The 20,267-nt window shown below is 41.8% G+C and overlaps 1 protein-coding gene across 2 annotated transcripts in view; it reads right to left on the bottom strand.

The window, feature by feature from the left end:
- Positions 1–20,267, bottom strand: part of FBXO9 (F-box protein 9) — a 39,954-nt gene that overhangs the window by 11,280 nt on the left and 8,407 nt on the right. For both annotated transcript variants that reach the window (XM_077812640.1, XM_077812641.1), the window contains 2 exons: positions 3,226–3,325; positions 126–256 (listed from right to left, as the gene is read on the bottom strand). In XM_077812640.1, coding sequence (XP_077668766.1) covers positions 126–256; positions 3,226–3,325 — 231 coding nt within the window. The remainder of the gene's footprint in view (positions 1–125; positions 257–3,225; positions 3,326–20,267) is intronic.

Below are 20,267 nucleotides of genomic sequence, written 5' to 3'. Positions count from 1 at the left end.
CACAAGAAAGTTCTTTAAATTTATATCTTAGAATAATAAGAAAAGACATTTTATTAAAGATGAGCTCAAAAATTTACCTCTAAGAATTCCTTCCTTACAAAGTTATGACATAATTAATCTCACACCTGAGATATGAGTCTGACTGACATCAAGATCAGGCTGACAAAGTTTGACTGAGGATTCCTGAAGAGCGAGCTGCTGCTGAAAGTAGGACAAAAGATCAGCCATCTTGCCATCATCATCACCATCCTCAATGCTAAAGTAAAGAAAAATAAAACAAAACCTGAGACTGGAACAAAACATGCCAACATCTAGTATTCACACTAACCTTTTCTTCACATTTAATATGGTTTCTGATTTGTACTTTGTAATTACTGTGTTTCTTAAGATCAAAGTATGCTACTAGATGACTGTTCATTATTATAACTAGATGACCTCCTGAGGTCCCTTCCAACCCTGATATTCTATGATTCTATAGTCATTAAGATTTCTTATCACATGATGATAATCTAATTTGCCAAGAAAAAAAATTAGAGGCCTAATCAGATTTATTTAGGTTTTGTTAAAACAAGGATGTCTTTTTAAGAGAGTATATTAATCGAAATATTTCTGTAGTTATTTTTCTTTTAATCCCAAACCAAGCAGTTTCGCTGTTTGGATTTTTACATTCACCTGCCGTACTTGCAACACAATCACTGAAGAACTGTACTAGTCTATAAACAGCAAAATATTTAAAGCAATTAATTTATTTTTGTCATCTAAGATGAACAGCACATAAGAAATAAAAGAGCAGCATTACCAGTGAAAAGTAAATTATATTTTTATAGAGCTCATTATAGTAATTATTGTAAGTATTTTCTTTTTTTGGGGGGGGGGGGCGGGGGAGGCGGGAAGAGTCACTTTTTACTTTTTAAAACTGATCGTGTCCCTTTGTGGCTTTCCTCATCAACATATTGATCTTGTAGAAGAAGTGGTTTGGACAAATCCTGTTATTTGGCATTATTTGGGAAATTAGTTTTATGAAGTAGTGAAAAAGATGGCAACAAAGACACTATGGCCAAGATCCAGAAAGGGACTTTGGTACTATGACACTGAGCATCTAACTTATGACACCTAACTTTTAGGTGCCTAGAAAATCACAGGACCAACACTGATCCACAAAGCCTGAGTGAGGCACCTGGGCTTCTATAGAAGCAATAGGGAGAAGCAAGTACCTTAAGCTTGAAAGCTTGTCTTTTTCACCAATGAAAATTTGTCTAATAAAAGATATTATCTCACCTACTTTGTCTCTCTAACAGACTAGAATGTCATTCTAACTCTCTCTGGCCCAATTAATATTATTCAATTAATGTGGAATAACTTCAATGATTGAGGGGGGTGAGGGAGGGGCATCAAAATACCCCATAGCCCAGTGATTAGGCAACTCACCTGAGAGGTAGCAGATTGCTGCTCCAATCCCTTCTCACCCTCAGGAGGAGGGGGTACGTGAACCAGGAATCTCCCACATCCTGGATGAGTGCCTAATCACTGGGCTAAAAGTTACAATGGAGGTCCTCCTACATGCCCCCCCCCGCAACCTGAGGGGTCCAATCCAGTAGGCACCCTCTGAGCATGCTCACTAGATCAGGCCCCACATGCCACTCAGGTGGCTGAACAACTATTTCCTCAGTTTGTAAATCAGAGTGCATGCTCAGAGACAAAAACTTAGGCACTGAGTGAGTTCAGGTGCCTCTAGGGTACTATGGGAGTTCTGTGGATTGTAGTGGTGCCTAAAAACAAGACTTAGGAACCTAAGTACCGTCATGGATTACTCCCTATGCTGAAGGGCTAATGAACATAATTTAATATGTTATAAAATGACATTACTGCAACATAAAGATTAAATCTGAGTTCTCTACAACAGGTGCAACCATTCTACACAGGTGTGTAAATACCCACTCAAACCACATGACTCTACCTAACCTTACTCATGAAGCGCTGCATATATTATTTTTGATTGCCCTTAAGACTAACAAGCTCTCTGTGAGAACACACAGTTTGTGTAGAACTTCCAGAAGCTTACTTATATTTCAATTTTGCATGTTTAGTTTAATTGGGTTTAATAAGAGAAGTGATGGAATTAAAAAAAACTCCAACTCCAGCTGAAAGAGCTAGAAAAGGATCTTTAAAATACTGTAAAGAGAAGACAGAACTCTGTTTTGGCCTTCTAGGCTTAAGATGGTATGGAGAAAGGGAGTGCTAATTGATCAAACAGCGTTCAATACTTACTTGTATTACTGGAAGAGATGACAATTACTACAGAACATTGTTAGAGTAGCTTGTTATACTTTTTTGCTGATGTGGCATAGAGAACTTTTTAGTTTAGAGAGCAGAAGCACTAATATTGCTAACAAATATTTCTAGAAAGGCATACACTCTGCAGATGTTACTTTAAAAAACAAATAAGGGGGCAGGATAAGAAAGTTGGCTCCAGCTGTGGTATCACTTGGAGTTGGGAAGGGGCAATAAGAAAAAAAACCAATCATTTGAAAGACCACATGGAAATTCATGTACTTATCAATACACTGAACTGACTAAAGGGGAGTCTCTCAAAGGGGAGGGAAAATACTAGGAATATAAAAGAACTTTATAAAACTCTACTCTATAATCTAGTATTTTTCTTACCTCACTGATGTGATGTTAATGGGGGTTCACTTAAATACCCAGATAGTCCTATACTTGGCTATTACCCTAAGAGGAAAATAAGTCTAACTGCTATATATGTACAAGCCTACAAGTGCAGAATCTTTTGATACTACAGTGTAACTTTCAAGAATCAATATGTCAGCTCTTACTAGCCTAAAAATGATCCTGCCTGTATAGCTTATGGATCTGAATCTCAGGGTAAAAAGTAATATGGTGGCTTCTGTATTTTTAAATCACCCACTAACTATTTTCTGCTAAATTATTTTAATCCCTCAATTTAAATTTGAACTGGCTCCAAACAAATTAAGAACTGCATCTCATTGTATTGTTTGGTATAAAATGTCTTCCCAGGCTCTATATAACTTTCCATAATGCATGCTACTAATTAAATTTAAGTTAAACAAAAAGATGCTTCTCAAACATAAGGTGACTATATTACAAACAGATAGGTGGCACCTTAATGAATGTCTTTGGATTAAAAACAAAATGTGTAAATTTGTGCATTCCTGTGCTGCTCAGTGGTAAACTTGTCATACTTACTAGCTCTTTCCAACACCATCACCTTCCGGAGACCACGTATAGGTGATCTTAAACTCTATATCAGGTACAAGTTGCATGGCTAGACGATAAAACTTGATGGCTGAAAACAGAGGTAATATTTACAACTTGGAACACATTTAATGCCTACTCTAGTGATCAAAATTGAGCTTCTCCCGAGAAATGACTTTAGCTGTAACTGTACTGTAACTAAGGCCAGGAAGGCTCTGTATCATTACACTTTTAAAAAAATTGTTTTTTTCTAAATGGCAAAGTTGCTCATCAGGGTGCCAGATTGGACACTAATCCCATCCCTCCCAGTTGTTTCTTTACTATCAAATTTAACCTAAAACAATTAGAATAAAAATGGTAATATTAGCAGGGAAGATAGGACCTATTTGACACACTTATCAGGGCTTGAAAATCCACTTGCCCCTTTTGTGGAGAAAGCTTTCCCAGACACATACCATCAGCTTCTACATAATTAATTTTAATTCAATATCTTCTATGGGCGTGCCACTTAAGGCTTGATAGGTAAGGGTGTTTTATACACTTAAATTTGATAAAGGCCTGATTTTTTTCCCAAAGGTGTTGGGCACCTAACAACTCTCTTCCAAGGTCCATAAAGTTTCTGTCTTTATGGCTGCGAAGAACTTTGCCAAATATGAACTGTGTGAAAGGATGACAGCAGGGCACTCGAAGTGTGCAGATAGATGACTCCAGTATCAGATGCTTTCAGATGCTCATAACTTTATCAAGCTACAGCAGAGTGAAAAGGGCTCCTATTCAGAACCCTGTAGGTATCAGTGACATAGACAAGGATCAGGTCAATTTCACTTTGTGGCTCAGTGGCAAAGCAACAGCAGTGAAGGCAGGCACTGGAGCTAGTCACTGGGAGGGATATCTCTTTTAAAAGTGCAGAGGCAGAAAAAAGCTGAAAGAAATAGAGAGGAGCAGAGACCATCCCAAAATCTTTGCAAGCAGCCATAAGGCTCTGCAATGAGATGGGGAACAGAGAATTCTCCATCTGTTTCTAGCATCCAGAGAGGATACTTCTAATTTCAGATATTTTCTAACCAAAGGCTCATAACCAAATTGAGTGTCCCTGAATATGAGTTGGGAAAAGCACCCTAGTAGGAATATTAGAATCTGCATCTCTTCTATTAACGGGGCATGGGGAGAGAGAGAGAAAGCAGGTTTATTTTTCAAGTGGGTATTGCCCTTAGGGAGTAAGGACCAACTCTAAAGGGACTTAGGTGTTGCAAGCCAGCATGGTAGCAGGGAGACCCCTAAATTAGCCAATGAGAGAGGTGGGTCCTAAGCCCCACCCTGCTCCTCTCACAGAGATAGGTACCTAAGCTCAGGCAGCAGGGAGGTGCCTATCTCTGCTTGTGATCCACACCTGGGAACCCTTCTCTTGGAATCAGATAGCTTATTTCTTGTGAGAACAAGTTAGGTGTCTGCCTTACTCCACACAAAATGGCTGAAGGAGGAGGTGCTGCTGCACACCTTATAACTTTTAGCCCAGTGGTTACAGCACTCCTCTGGAATGTTGGAGACCAGTTCAATTCCCCACTCTACTTGAGGGGGAGAGAGGATTTGAAAAGGAGTCTCCTACCTCTCAGAAGAGCACTCAAAGCAATGAGATATGGGATATTCTGATGTTGAGCTCCTTCAATCGCCGCCGTTGAAGTTGTTCCATTTTAAATAAATAAACGTCACTGGAGCAGGGGGACTGGAACATGGGTTTCCCACCTCCCTGGTGGGTGCTCTAGCACCAGGCTATAAAGTTATTCTCTCTCTTTCACACCCCACTCCCCTGATTTTGAATGGGACTCAATTGCATAGGTGGCCTCTGAGCATACCTAGCAGATCAGGCCTCATGGCTAAAACAGGTGCTACTCTGCCTATCTTCCCCCACTTTGTCACATTGGGGCTCAGGTAGTGAGGTAAGTGGGATTCAGGTAAGTGTCTAGACACCTAGTCTGAGGCAGCAGTGTGCATGCCCAGAGTCAGAAACTTAGGTGTCTAGGGAACTTTTAAAGTTAACATTTAGGTGCCTGCAAGGATTCAGTGGATCACAGTGGCTCCTAAATCTGAGGTTTAGGTGCCTAAGTACCTATGTGGAGCTGGGCCCAAGGCCTCTATATTTTGTATTTCTCTTTACCTAGAGGTTTAGTCTTTTAGCTACTGGGTGTCTGAGAAAATTTCCATGCCCTGGGTAAAAATGGACAGATGGAAAGAGAGAGCAGGGAGACTGGGTCTGGGTGGGATGAAGGGAGAAATAAGGGAATGAAGAGGCAGAAGGAAAAATGTTAACAGACATTGAAGACAAAGCTCTCTTCTTGCGTTAGTGTCTGCTTACAGTGTGAGAGATGGAATGCACCGAGCCAAAAGTGATTGACCAGTTAAGTTTAGCACATGTATATTCCACTTGTTTCTATTTTAACATTTCTTGAGTAAAGGACCAGGATTTATATAGCTCCACTTCTCTCTGGGGCTTGAGAAGGTGAAAGCCAGAGAAGGAAAGCCTGGCATGCAGGAGAAGGGAAGGAAAACATTGCTACTAAAACAACCTAGGAGGATATCCCAAAGATCAGAACTTCTCTGAAGTCGATGGAGAGATTGCAAGAACATGCTTTAGAGCAGACCTAGTCTTGATTACCTTGTGCACTATATCCATAGAGGGACTGTGTGGCAATGCTGAGCATTGCAAATCTAACTTTTAGGTGCCCTGCTGCCCAGTGTGATCTTTACCCTAGGTGTAACACCAACAGACTTTGGTTGCTGGGGGGCAGGCTCGAACCTGGAACCCTGGAGCTAAATGCATGAGCCTCTACTGCATGAGCTAAAAGCCACATGGCCCTTAAGTTAAGACTGTAGCAGACTCATTAATCTCTCTCTAAATGGCCTCGGTTCTACTAGTTGGGCCAGAGCACCACACCCAGGAGGTGTGTGGGTTACACAGATACCCAGGCTCCCTATACAATACATGGCGAGAGTTAGGTACATAAGGGATTCACAAAAGGCAGCAAGCTGAGCTGACAACCCGTAAGATAGCCAGTAGTTAGACGCCTAACTCTGGACCAGAGGGAGGTGCCTATCTCTGCTGCGGATTCACAGCTATGACCCCTCTTGTGGACGTAGATGCCTAAGCCAAGTCAACCCTCTTTCATCAAAAATGAGAGTGAGGGAGACCCTTTACTTTATTATAGCTAGGCTTGACAGGATTCAATTTAGATATATGTTGGTAAATGTTATTTTCAGCTGACATACTGAAATCGATAGAAAAAATATCCATTGGTAACAGCTGGCATGAGTGCAGCCTTCCCTGCACCTTGCACCTCCGTATCACCACCCCACTCTTTCCCTCATTAGCTGGGAGCGTGGGGACCATCCCCATTCAGGAGCTAACAGCAGAGTGGCCTCTCCAAGGGGCTTGTCCTCTTCCTCCTCACAGTCCTGGCTGGGGATCTCTGCTCTGCCTTACCATGCCTGCAGCCTTCCCTGTACCTTGTGCCTCCAGACATCAGGTGTCACTGGTTCTAAGGTCGCACTGTCATGGCCCCATTCCCTCATTCACCAGCTGAATGTATGTGGGGGCAGCCCCCAGACTGGAGCTGTTTAGCAGTGAGGTGGCCTTCCTAATGGCAGGAGGTTCATCCTCATCCATCATGATCCTGGGAGGACCAGGACACCTTCCTGGTGAGGCTGGCCATGTGGCCAGGCCAGGATCATTCAGGTGGGAAGAGTAGAAGCTTGTGTGGCAAAGTGCTACAGCAGCTGCCAAACAGTGCTAGAGTTGCAGATATGACTGATTAACACAGTGTATTGGAGTCAAAGTTCAGGAAGTGCACGAAAGCAATTACATTTATGATAAGGGCTCAACTGCACCAGTTCACTAACAGAGGGAAGGTTTGTCATTTTATGTCAGTAATGAATCAAAAGAAAAACCCTAGAGGAATACTGCACTGTATACCCTGACCTCAGATTCAAAATGAAAGTCTGGAAAAGAAGAGGAATTTTTGCACTGCAAAGTTTGTAAAACAGAAATCTCTGGAAAGGCAGATCATATTGTTGAACATTTGAACAACGTCTCATATGAAACTGAATGAAAGTCAAGCCATGCTTCAACAGAAGCCTGTTTGGAAGAATGAGAACATAGGAACAGCCATACTGGGTCAGACCAAAGGTCCATCCAGCCTAGTATCCTTTCTACCGACAGTGGCCAATGCCAGGTGCCCCAGAGGAAATGAACCTAACAGGTAATGATCAAGTGATCCATCCCCTGTCACCCATCTCCACCCTCTGACAAACAGAGACTAGGGACACCATTCCTCACCCATCCTGGCTAATAGCCATTAATGGACTTAACCTCCATGGATTATCCAGTTCTCTTTTAAACTCTGTTATAGTCCTAGCCTTCACAACCTCCTCAGGGAAGGAGTTCCACAGGTTGACTGCGCTGTGTGAAGAACTTCCTTTTATTTGTTTTAAACCTGCTACCCATTAATTTCATTTGGTGGTCCCTAGTTTTTATATTGTGGGAACAAGTAAATAACTTTTCCTTATTCACTTTCTCCACACTACTCAGGATTTTCTATACCTCTATCATATCCCCCCTTAGTCTCCTCTTTTCCAAGCTGAAAAGTCCTAGCCTCTTTAATCTCTCCTCATATGGGACCCGTTCCAAACCCCTAATCATTTTAGTTGACCTTCTGTGAACCTTTTCTAATGCCAGTATATCCTTTTTGAGATGAGGGACCACATCTGTACGCAGTATTCAAGATGTGGGCGTATCATGGATTTATATAGGGGCAATAAGATCTTGTCCATCTTATTCTCTATCCCTTTTGAAATGATTCCTAACATCCTGTTCGCTTTTTTGACTGCTGCTGCACACTACGTGGACATCTTCAGAGAACTATTCACGATGACTCCAAGATTTCACAAAAGAAGATAAAAAAAGGAAGAAACTGCAGATTTCCCACACAATCTGGTACAGGCACTGTATTTTAACGTGATTCCACTGAATGATGTCTGTGGTTTGAGCTTTTTATTAGTTCTGCTTCACAAGCCTGCACTTGCCCAGAACTTCCGTAGCTGGAAAAAAAAAATACCTGCCTGAAGTTTTCTCTCAGCCCCAAGCTTGCAATGAAGGATCTTTTGAGGGGTGAGAAATTCTCTTTAGTAACTGATGAAACCCCAGAGTTTTCTGGACAGCCAGCAATGAACATCGTTATTCTACACTGATAGGAATAAATCATTAATACTATTCTACTGAAAGCCTCTGTTTTTCTTCAGTGAGGATCGTTTGAATTTGGATCCAAGATGTTGCAAGAGTACAGCCAAATGTGGGAAAACAGTGTTAATCAACAGTGACTCTGTGATATACATGCAATACTTAGTAAAGGACATGAAAGAAATGTATCCGTATACGCTGCACATTCCATGTATTACTCATTGTCTCAGTTCTGGGTGACTACACCTGTTTTCCCCCTCAGTAGTCCAGCAAAGGCATCCACTCTCAGGCTTCCAACTCTCCTGGCCATCACTTCTAGTGGGTGGAGACCCCTATGTCACTCCCTTCTGACAGGAGTATGTCCAGGATGAACAATTCCCTGCCTTCACTGTATTATCCCCAGCAAAGACAGTTTGCCTAAACAGACCTGCCTGCTCTCTCTTCAGAGATAGTTAACAAGAGTAATTGAGACCAGTTGGTCCTTTCAATTCTTCCCTAAGGACTGGTGTCCTCCAGAGACCAGAGATCCTGTGTGTTTTTGCTGGATCATGAAGACCATAAATCAGTTTAAAATTAGGCTATTTATCCAAAAATCCCTTGTCTGTTGGTCCTTGCACAATCCAGTTTGAACTAGTATATGCGCACCTCTTCTAAGGAGTGGCTTCAAAGGGCTGATAACGGAGGAAGTACATTAGCATCCCCCTCCCTTCTAAAGGAATATACTATACCAAAACACCCATACACAATTGCATTTTTAATATAATCTACCCTGAAGATATTACCCATAATTCAATAAGGTTTAACTTAATTCAGTAAAATTTATCTTAATCCCATAAACTCTGTTCAGGACATTCTCATTCTGTCACAGGCATCTTTTGCATGTACCCATTAATCATGCAATCAAAGCTTACACATTCCGCATACTCAACATATTCATGGAATGTTTTCCAGCGATACTGAAAAATGACAGCAAGCATGAGCCCAATGGGTTTGCGGGTGCCCCTCATTTGTGTCATTATGCTGGTTTTCCTGGCTCAAGGCTGCAAAATTAATTCATATGCATTGGGACTGCATGACAGACTTTCTCAATAAAGAAGATGATACAATTACCTCAAAGAAAACAATGAAACTATGCCGGATGGTCAAAGACGCTGGAAACCAGTGAGATCTGTGCTGCAATTTACCTTGTCTTTGTTTATTTTGCGGGGGGGGGGGGGGGGAAGGAATCGATAGAGCTCGCTGGGAAATGGAGACAAATGCACCATGATACACTGCATTGATACACTGCTTAACTGTGATTTACAAGTTACTTCTGATGTAGATAATGCCTTAAAAGAAGTGGACCTCAAGTCAATGGGATTTAAATGGCAACTTCTTTCATCTGCAAAGCTGGCTTTTGCATCAGAATTTCAAAGCAAACTGAAGGCAACCATATCCACAACGTAGCCAATGGACTCTATGGAAAATAATCTCTTTTTGCCAACCATCTGTCCAGGCACAGATGTCATGCAATTTTAGCAACTATAAAAATATTCTGTGCATTTTTCCTTGCCTAGCAAAAGAGTTCAAACATGATTTTGACTTCTACATGACATGTGAAGTGCCCTTTGACAGTATAACAGCACTTGAATACTGGAAAACTGAAACCCAATCATTGGATTATGTGCACTAACAGTGCCAATAACTTCAACGTTTGTGAAAAGATCATTGTCTGTTCAGAAAAGTTCAAGACAAACGTTGCATGTGCCTCTGAAGACCGCCTTGATTGGCTCAATGTTCTGTACAACGGTAAGGACCTAAGTTTAAATTTGGAGAAGTTTCAAAATCCAGAACTGTCTGCTGCCTGTAGCAAAAAATAATTTTGCAGTCCAATACCTGTAACATAAGCCTGAGACTTTTGTGTGTGTGTGCACATGCTCAAACCTCCTAACTGTGGGAACTGAAGATTCTGGGCAAAATTCTGTGATTGAGGCCTGTCTACATCTAAAACTTAGGTCAATCTAGCTACATCTTTTAGGACTGTGAAAAATTTCACACCCTGTGCAATATAGTTAGGTTGACCTAACCCCCACTGTAGATGCAGCTGTGACCCAAGAACTTCTGGATGCCAACTGCCAGAGGGCACAGGGTACAAGTATCCATGAGTTCACCAAAAGAATGTCATAAGATCTCTAGTGAAAGCCTGTGTCACACTGCTCATCAGTATCATTGCAAACCATATGGACAGATGCTGTGGAAGAGGTTGGCTGGGGTGTGTGTGTGTGTGTGTAATACTGAAAAATACATTTTTCAGGTCTGTAACTAGAGATTGTTCACCAGATAGGTAAAAAGCAGGTTTTCTTTCAGGCAAGTAATGTTTATTTATCTGTTTAAATATAAATTAAATATTGTATGGTTCACAAGGGACATCCATTTACAATCTGAGCCAAATGCTCATGAAGGATTGTGAAATCTTCGAAGAGAAAATTTTACAGGAAGAAGTGAACCAGCAATGGAGAGCTGTTTACAACAAAGAACAATGAACTTTTGGGGGTATAATAAGGGGTATGGAGGTACATCCTCATTCCTTCAATCTGTGAAGACAAGCTGCTGGCAAGCTTGATCTTATGAGAAGGGATCTCAGTCAAACTGGTTGAAAATATGGGGGGAAAGGACTTGGGGTAAACTATCTTGTAGGAGATAGAAAAATGCCTTGTTAAGTTTGAGCTCTAGAAAGCATGTTTTGATTTTGTTTTATATGTAACCATTTGTTTCCACTATTCTCTTTATATCACTTGAATTGCTTTTCTCTGATAAACTTATTCTTGTGTTCACTATATATGTGCTGTGTGTTAAGCAAAGCAGTGACCCTGAGTTGAATCTCACAAGCTGGTATGCCTTATTCCTTTAGGAACAGTGGATCTAAGAATGCTGTGAGTACTCAGTGAAAGCGGGGCAGAGCACTCCAGAGGGATGCTCAGAGGACTGAAGGGTTGATGTGTGCCTATTATTAACCTGTACAGAGAGAGCAAGGCAGTGCTTGTTGCCTGAGGCTGGTGGTTTCAGGGAGGTGATTCACAGCAGGCACAGACAAGACTTCCTCATGCTAAGTGCAGGGGGTAGCAAGGTGTGTCACAACCCTGACTACCCTCGAGAAACACTGCAGAAGCTAGGTCTATGGAAGGATTCTTCCATGGATCTAGCTGTTGCCTCTGGGAGAGGTGAATTTACTACAGCAACAAAAAAATCCCTTCTGTAGTAACTGTCTTCGCTATTGAGCTTTACAGCAGCAGCACTGCAGCTGTGCTGCTGTAGTGCAGACATATCCTTAGACCAGTGGTTCCCAAACTTGTTCCGCCACTTGTGCGGGGAAAGCCCTTGGTGGGCCGGGCCGGTTTGTTTACCTGCCATGTCCGCAGGTTCGGCCGATCGCAGCTCCCACTGGCTGTGGTTTGCTGTTCCAGGCCAATGGGAGCTGCTGGAAGCAGCGCGGGTCGAGGGACATACTGGCCACCACTTCCGGCAGCTCCCATTGGCCTTGAGTAGCAAACTGTGGCCAGTGGGAGCCGCGATCGGTCGAACCTGCGGACGCGGCAGGTAAACAAACCGGCCCGGCCCACCAGGGGCTTTCCTTGCACAAGCGGCGGAACAAGTTTGGGAACCACTGTCTTAGACTTTTGAATTAGGCTTATTTTTTTTCCCCTGGACTTTTACTAGAAGGTTGTCTTCTCTTCAGTGGGTATTGGCATCTGGCCAGAGAAAGCTAAGAAGTTATATTGGACTGAGTCTCCTATCACTTACACTGATTAGCCTATTTTTAATGGAGGCAACAGAAAGGTTTGGAAAGATGGGAGTTTGATTGGGAAAAGCCAAAAGGACACAGTGGCAGGGGCCTTTACAACAGGGGCCTTTACAACAGAGTCCAGTTCAGATGTCAGCCAGTTCAGGACTTTAACTAGATTGTACAGCTGCCTCATGAACTCTTGCCTTTAAAGTGCCATTAGACAGTAGTTGCTGATATTAATACCTGAACTAGAGAAGGGTTATGTTGTTCAACTTCTTAAAATGCTATAGTACTTCAAAGAAACACTACTTCTATAATTAAAGTAGCGGGTTGCCTAGTTGCCATCCTTGCTTCTCACCCTGATTCAGGCTGAGCCCTCAATGCCACAGTTCCCAAACTACATTAGTAGTATGGTAATATCTCACCTTACTGGAACGAACGTAAACCTGGCTGTTACAAGAACTCCATGTGACACTACTATGCAGAACTGAGGTTTGTTACCTCTGCATGAATTAACTTTACCATATTTGGTTGGCATATAACCCACTAAACTACAGCTGAGATGAAGTTTGTCATTTTGACATGGTTCCATTAAGCAGTTGGCCAAGGAGCTGGAGTCAAAAGAAAAACAGCTAGCCCTATTAAAATAGTTGGACTTTTGACTGCTTTAGGGGGAAAATGCAATACTCTTCCAACAAGATTAGCTGACCAAAGGATCTTCTTAGCGTAAAGTATGGCAATGGCCTTTTAAAAAACACTACTTGATGTAAAACTCTTATACCACTCACAAAATAACTCTGAGACCTCTGGTGCCTGCTAGCAACACAACCCCTAACAATGAAGCAGGAGCCTTCTCTATTATCTCTGATGGAGAGGCTCCTGGAGTTCCCAGCAAAGATTTCCTTTACATACTTTCAGTAGGAAGTTACACAGGCACCATCCAATTGGAGATCTTTTTCCTTTATACATGCTTATGATGATCCAGAATCTCTCTCTAAAGTGGGCAGGACACATGGAATAAACAATAGTGATACAGATCAGCCTTGACCTGTAAGATCACAGAGGGCTAGGGAAATATTGTTAATAAAACCTCATCCATGTACCTTTAAAACTTATTGCCTGAGCAAAGCAAGGTCCTACACACACATCAAAAGCATTTCTCTGTTTGTATGTATGTAAGCCAGGGGTTCTCATACTTTTGTATTGGTGACCCCTTTCACACAGAGCCTCTGAATGCGACCCCCCCCTTATATATTAAAAACACTTTTTTAATTAACACCATTATAAATGCTGGAGGCAAAGTGGGGTTTGGGGTGGAGGTTGACAGCTCACGACCTCCATGTAATAACCTCATGACCCCTTGAGGGGTTCTGACCCCCAGTTTGAGAACCCCTGATGTAAGCGGTAATTTTAAAACTGCATCAAATCAATTCCAGAATTTCAGGGAATGTTCTAGGCACTACTGGTCAGAACTCCCTTGATTCTGGTGAAAATCAGAAAAGCCTGATTTCCACTAGCCCTGCAAGAGCAGAATTAGATCAGGTGGGCCCAATCAGTTAATTAGGCTGCAAACAGGGGCGCTTTAGGCTGGAGGCAGCTCATTAGAGATGCTCACCTGTGCAGGAAAAGATTGGGAGAGCCTATAAAGTCAAGTAGCAGGGTACAGGCTGGGGCTGAAAAAGGGCAATCAATCTCTGGGAAGAGTTAGGCGTGTTTGGGGGCTGTAGGGAAAGGCAGCAGTCACTCCCTGGGAAGAGTGTTCTTGGAGCTGGTACACCCAGGGAGAGAAGGGGAACCAGTCCAGGAAAAGAGCACTGAGGGCAAAGAGAGGAAGCCCAGAACTGCTGAGCTGAGGGTCCCTAGACTGGAACCCAGAGTAGAGGGTGGACCTGTGTTCCCTTACCAGCCACTGAGGTAGTGGTACCGGGGCAGTGAATGGGAAGACTGCCTAGGACTGTTGATGGACTGAACCCCAGAAGGGGGAATAGTGAGTGACCTAACCAGAGGGCTGAGTCACAAAAAGGATGCTATGGGTCCTGGAGTGAGAGAGGAGTTGCTGACCTGAGAGAAAGATAGTGATGCCTGTGACAGCATGCAAATTGTGGAAGAGCGTACCTACCTCTAGAGTTAATCTGCAGAGCAACTAGGAGGCAGCACTGGACCAGGGGTGAGTGGTGTACCCCATGACACTTGGATACAGGGGTGAGGCAATGGTCTCAAGTATAGGGTTAGTGGGCCCTTTGCTTCCTCCCATTTCCTCCCCTCGCCAGCCCCCTCTAAATAGAACCCTACTGATTTTGCTGAAAATTGAAAACATACTCATTTTCCACTCTTCACCAAAATCAATAGGGTTCTGACCTGTGCATCTCTTCCTTTGTTCATGCAGTACCCAGATATAGTTGTGCTGTGTTAAGGTTTTATGGTATGGTATTTGAACACCTCAGCTGGGGATCATATCCTGATTGAAGCATCTGGGTAATCATTCCTATGTTAAATAGCAAGAAGGATAAGTTACTGGAGCATTACTCTCCCTGAACATAGGAGCTAAAGTTACAGCAACCAGGAATAGAACTATAACCTATGAAACTTGAGGTCAGGTAAATCAAGTGCTGTATTAGATAGGAGCTATACTAATTACATGACCAGCAGTATGGGCTGTACAGGATTTTTTTTCTAACCTTTGCTTGTTCATGTTTATTAGTATAAACTCATTCTCTTCTGTTATTTGAATTTATTACTCAGTCTGGAAAGTATGAAGTCGGGTCAAAATAAAGACAACTATTATAACCTATTTATACTAGAGGAAGCTTGCTGGGAACCTGCCATAAAGCCCTGCTACTGTCTAGTATTAGAATCATGTTCTTGCAACAACCTAATAATCATTGTTTTAAATATGTCTTATTCAAATAGGAATGTCAAGCCCTAGTAGATTTTTACTGAAGGAATGCAGAGGAAAACTTGGACATACCAACTCAGGCTAAGTTGGAAAGTACGAAAACTTAGTAGATTTATAGTTGACTCTAATCAACTATTTTGTGGTTTCATTTGTGTACCAACCTTAGACCACCATGAGACAGTAACTCCTCAGTACATCTGAAACGCATTTTGGTGAGAGCTGCAGTCGACTCTTAACATTTCAAGGGCAATGTCACACCCCATACAAGCCCCATTTCAGGACCTCCTCCCCTAGTTAGCACATAAATGCTTTTCTTAATCATCCTGCCTTACGAAAACTAAAGAATGCACTGTCCAAAATTTCCCTTTCTTAGTGTAATACAGTAACTCCTCTGATTTGATTATCAACATGTATCCATTGACTGAGTCTTGAAAATTAGTACTCAGATCTTTAACTGGACTCAATTCAATAGGGTGTGAGTGGAGACAGCAGAGCACTGCCTGCTAGGCAGACAGGTTGCTGCATCTTCTGTCAGTTGAAGCTATCTTAGGGCAAGGCTTCATTCCTACATAAGTCACTGATTAGTTACAGAGGAAAGCATGAATTTTTTTTAAATTAAGAAAATAGGATTAAGAAGTACTGAATTGATAGCCTACACAGCTTTTTATCCACAGCAAATGTAGCATGGTCACAGGTTTGTCTTCCAGTGTAGCTCACGCTTTACCTAGATTCCTAGAGCAGGGGTTCTGAAACCTTTTACATGGCCTGGGTCACTTGGTGTGTTTCATGAATACTTCTAGTCATAATAGCACAGACCTCTTCTCCCATTATCAATCATAACATGTTTGTGGCAACCACAAAGCAGCTGCTTACTGGGAAAAGTAATATAGTAAAAAAACAAAGTGAACCAACACCAGCTCTCCAGTCTACCAGCAAGTCTTCCATTGACTGGTTATGGTATGCTGTTCTAAGTGATCCACTCAAGTTCAAACTTCTTGATCCCTTGTATAGCTAGAACTGTCAGAACCTAAGTAATCAATGTACTTTAATCAGTACCACAACTAGTTAAGGTTTTAGTGTGCTGTAGTGAAGTCTCTTTTCTAAGCATCTGGTAAAATATTCTACAGTGCCTAATCAAAAATCAATTACAATTGTCAAAATAGAAGTACACTTTAAAACTTCTCAACCATGGTTTTAATTTGCTAATGTGCAAAACTAACTTGCAAAGAGTCTCCTACTTACAGATCATTAAAGCTCTACTGTGACAGATGTGACCTGGATATTTGGCAACTGTTTAATGGTCTTACTGTGTTACCAGATGATATCTAAAAGATGTTGTTACTGACTCTACAAATGGCTCCAATTCTTATTACCAAGCTTCTGAGCAATCTGGCCCCCTGCAGTTATCTTGAGTCACTTACACTAGTGTAAATTCTCTAATGCAGGGATCTCAGAACTTTCAACACTAGGCATCATCCTCCATGTTAAATTGTTTCACTATTCCCATTCTCCCCCCCCCCCCATCTTGTTATATGCAGAAGAAATTGTTACAATAATCAACTGCAACTGCTAACTCTCAAGTTCTGAAGAGTAAACTAAGGCATCTTATACTCACCTCTTAAGAACTCATGAGCTTGTCTTTCGGAGGTGAGATTCCACGAGGTTAAACTATGTTATCTATCCACAGGTGATAGCCACTATTTTTGATCACCACAGAGAAACCTCGCTCAGAGCTACAAGACGGAAAGCTTTCAAGGTTTCTGCAGCTAAAGCAGATAGTCTATCAATGTGCTAAATTCCTCTTCAGTTAGGTGCAGGAACCAGTCTCAGGTCTGTCAGACTATCCTGCAATGGCACATTCAGCACTGATAAAACAGTCTTGTGAATAAAGGGGTTGATGGTCCACCTCTTTACCCTCTGTTGGGTACCAGGCTAGTCGTGCCATTGCTGGGCCTGAGGTTCACTCAGATTCTGACTGAATTTGATTGTTCCTGACCAGCTCCTCAGTTCCTTCTAAGTCTGAAACCAGGCTTCAAGTTTCAGGTTCACAAGTTTCTTCTTTGTGTCCAGAAGGCCTATTTATAAGTGTTAATGAATACTTCTACCTTCTCATGCAGGGAAAGAACAGTCATATTCTGCTCCCAGAGAAGAGTTCAGCTCATTTAGGTGACTGAAGATTCGTATGCAGTCATCTTCAAAAACTTCATATCTGGTATCCGCAAAAACTTTGATAATTGAGATAAATTTTTTGATAATTGAGATTAAAGATAATCCCTGCCCCAAAACACTCAGTCTAAGTAGCCAAACATAATGAAAGGTGGAGCACATGTTTTATTGTACAGAAAACCAAAACTCTATCTCATGAGTCACCTCACTTAAATGAGAGTTACCAGTAAAAGGAACCTGTCATCAGAACAATTCAAAGAGTCAATTCACTGGACAGCTTTTGATTATGTTTGCAATGCTTCCTGAAGGTCCAGGTATGGCTTTACAGGTGCTATTAGTAGCAACAGTTCAGTGTAGAAGGGGACATCCTGGCATTAGTTGCAATGGGTTGGAGCTCTCTGATCAGACTGCTGTTCTCACCTGTCATCACCATGACAGCAGCTGTAGAGTTTACAACAAACCATTCTCCTTGAATGTGGAAAGCTTTGACTGCTTCTTGGTACAGCTTTTCAAGAAAGGAAGTCTCCAACAGAACAGTCAAACATACCAGTACGGCAAAGACTGAAAGCTGTGCAGTACCAGATAGTGATTAAATCCTCAAACTGAATTCTTTAGTCAATTTTCCTAAGCTCTGAAAGCAACTGCTCAGGTTAGTTAGCCACATCACCCATACAGTGCAATTATATTAACAACATACACTTTTCAATGTGGTAGTCACTGTAAGCCCTATAGCTTATGAAGCCATGGCTGTTGCACAGGGAAATGTAACTTTCCGCAATAATATGCGCCTCACGCCAAAGGGGATGTGTGTGACACTTAGTTTAAATCAACACTTGCTGACTTCTGTCAAGGCCTCACGTTTATCTTTCAGTGAGTTATTTGATTTTAAATGCTGGAAAAATTTTGAAGGCTTCATGTTCTGAGACAACTTCAGGACAGTGTGTGCTGTAGTTATGAATTAGTGTACTTTGTGTCCTGATGTTCTGTCTCAAAGTGTGAAGACTTCAAAGATGCTGGGTCAACATAAAGCAGTTTTGGGGGGTTTTTTTGTTTTTTTTTTCTTCCCTGCGCTGCTCTTAGCTAAGGTGACCAGACAGCAAATGTGAAAAATTGGGACGGGGGTGGGAGGTAATTGGAGCCTATATGAGACCCAAAAATCTGGACTGTCCCTATAAAATTGGGACATCTGGTCACCTTATTCTTAGCAATCATTAGGACAAGCAGCAATGGGCTTAAATTGCAGCCAGGGAGGTTTAGGTTGGACATTAGGAAAACCTTCATAACTGTTGGGGTGGTTAAGCGCTGGAATAAATTGCCTACAGAGGTTGTGGCATCTCCATCATAGAAGATATTTAAGAGCAGGTAAGACAAAGACCTGTCAGGAATGGTCAGATAATACTTAGTCCTGCCATGAGTGCAGGAGACTGGACTAGATGACCTCTTGAGGTCCCTTCCAGTTCTATGATTAGAACAACTGTCACTGTCCTTCATGAAACTATCTTTAATTTGCTTGTTAGGCAGAACTTATCTCTACAGACTGAATGACAGATGCAACGGTAAAGTAAGGTTTAGTGTCCTTAGGCCTCAGCAATTACAGCTGACAGACTGTCTGCATGCACAGCTTAGATGCAGCAGAATGCAAGAAGTTTAATAGGACCTGTACCTTTTTTTTTTTTTTTTTGAGTAAATTCAGGCACACAAAAAATATAATTATAATACTGTTGGGAACGGAGGTTTGAGCAGTCTCCTAATCACTCATCCTGCACTAGACTAAATTGCAAATTGGAGTTCTCAGATTACAGTAATATTGTGGCCTTAAAAGGACATCACTAAGGACTAGTCTACACTAGAATTGCTACAGCAGCGCAGTTGTACTGGTGTAGCTGCAATGCTGCTAGTGCAGATGCTTTACGCCAATGGGAGAAAGCTCTCACTCATCAGCATAACTACTTCATCTCCCCAAGCAGCGGTAGCCATAATTCGGTGGGAGAACTTCTCCTGCTGACATAGCGCTGTCCATGCCAGTGCTTACGTCTGTGTAATATACATCGCTCATGGGGGTGGCTTTTCCACTCCCCTGAACAACTTAAGTTATACCAAAGTAAGTGCTCGTGTGTACAAGCCCTAAGGGTTTATCCTTTAAGCGTACTAAATAACTTTTGCAAAGTTTTACTGTCTCACCACCTGTGAGGTCCCTTTGCCCCAAGCCATTACATAATCTCAGAAGTTGTGACCCATAATGTAGGGAACCCTGACTCAAGTTCTGACACCCTAGTTGAGCAAGGTACTTAATCAGGTGCTTACCTTTAGGTATGCGTACTCCACTGACTACAGTGGGAATATCCGTGTGTTTAAAGATAGGCACATGATTGAGTACTTTATTTAATTGGGACTCAGGTACAGCTCTTTCCCTCCAACTATTCTGAACCTCCATTTCCAGAACTGTGCCAATAGGGGCAGGAACAGGATGGAAGGCTGTCTAAAGGTTGCCTAATTCCTTTAATCTTTCGTTACATGGGAATTTTCAATTTTGGGGGCAAACCTGACAAATTAAAGATTACCAGGTTTAAGTGTCAACCATTTAACACTAAGAAGGCATCTACTAGAAAGCTGTGAACATGTTAAATGTGACATCAGTTTTAAAAATACAGAAGCTAGTTTATGGTTAAACTGAAGATGTAACTGCATAGCAAAGAAAATAATTATTATGAGTTTTCCTGTTAAAGAAGCTGTACAGGGCCCTGGAAAAATTGCTCTAGATAAATTTTCTGTCTATTGAAACTTGTATGGATACTGCTAAAGATGGCAAAACATTTCCTTGCCAAAAGACAGGGAGAGACTCAGTGTTGTTTTTAGTCTGCTTGCATTCATAATTTTGCTTAATCTTAACTATAGTAATGAGCTTCTTTAGCATTACTGTCTGTTCTTTCTTAGGTTAATTTAGTCTTGGGAGTGCTTGAGTGACTCAAGGACTCCAG

Source organism: Eretmochelys imbricata, chromosome 3 (assembly GCF_965152235.1).
Source record: "Eretmochelys imbricata isolate rEreImb1 chromosome 3, rEreImb1.hap1, whole genome shotgun sequence".
In the NCBI taxonomy this organism is placed as follows: Eukaryota; Metazoa; Chordata; order Testudines; family Cheloniidae; genus Eretmochelys; species Eretmochelys imbricata.
This window is presented reverse-complemented; position numbering and strand designations above follow the sequence as displayed.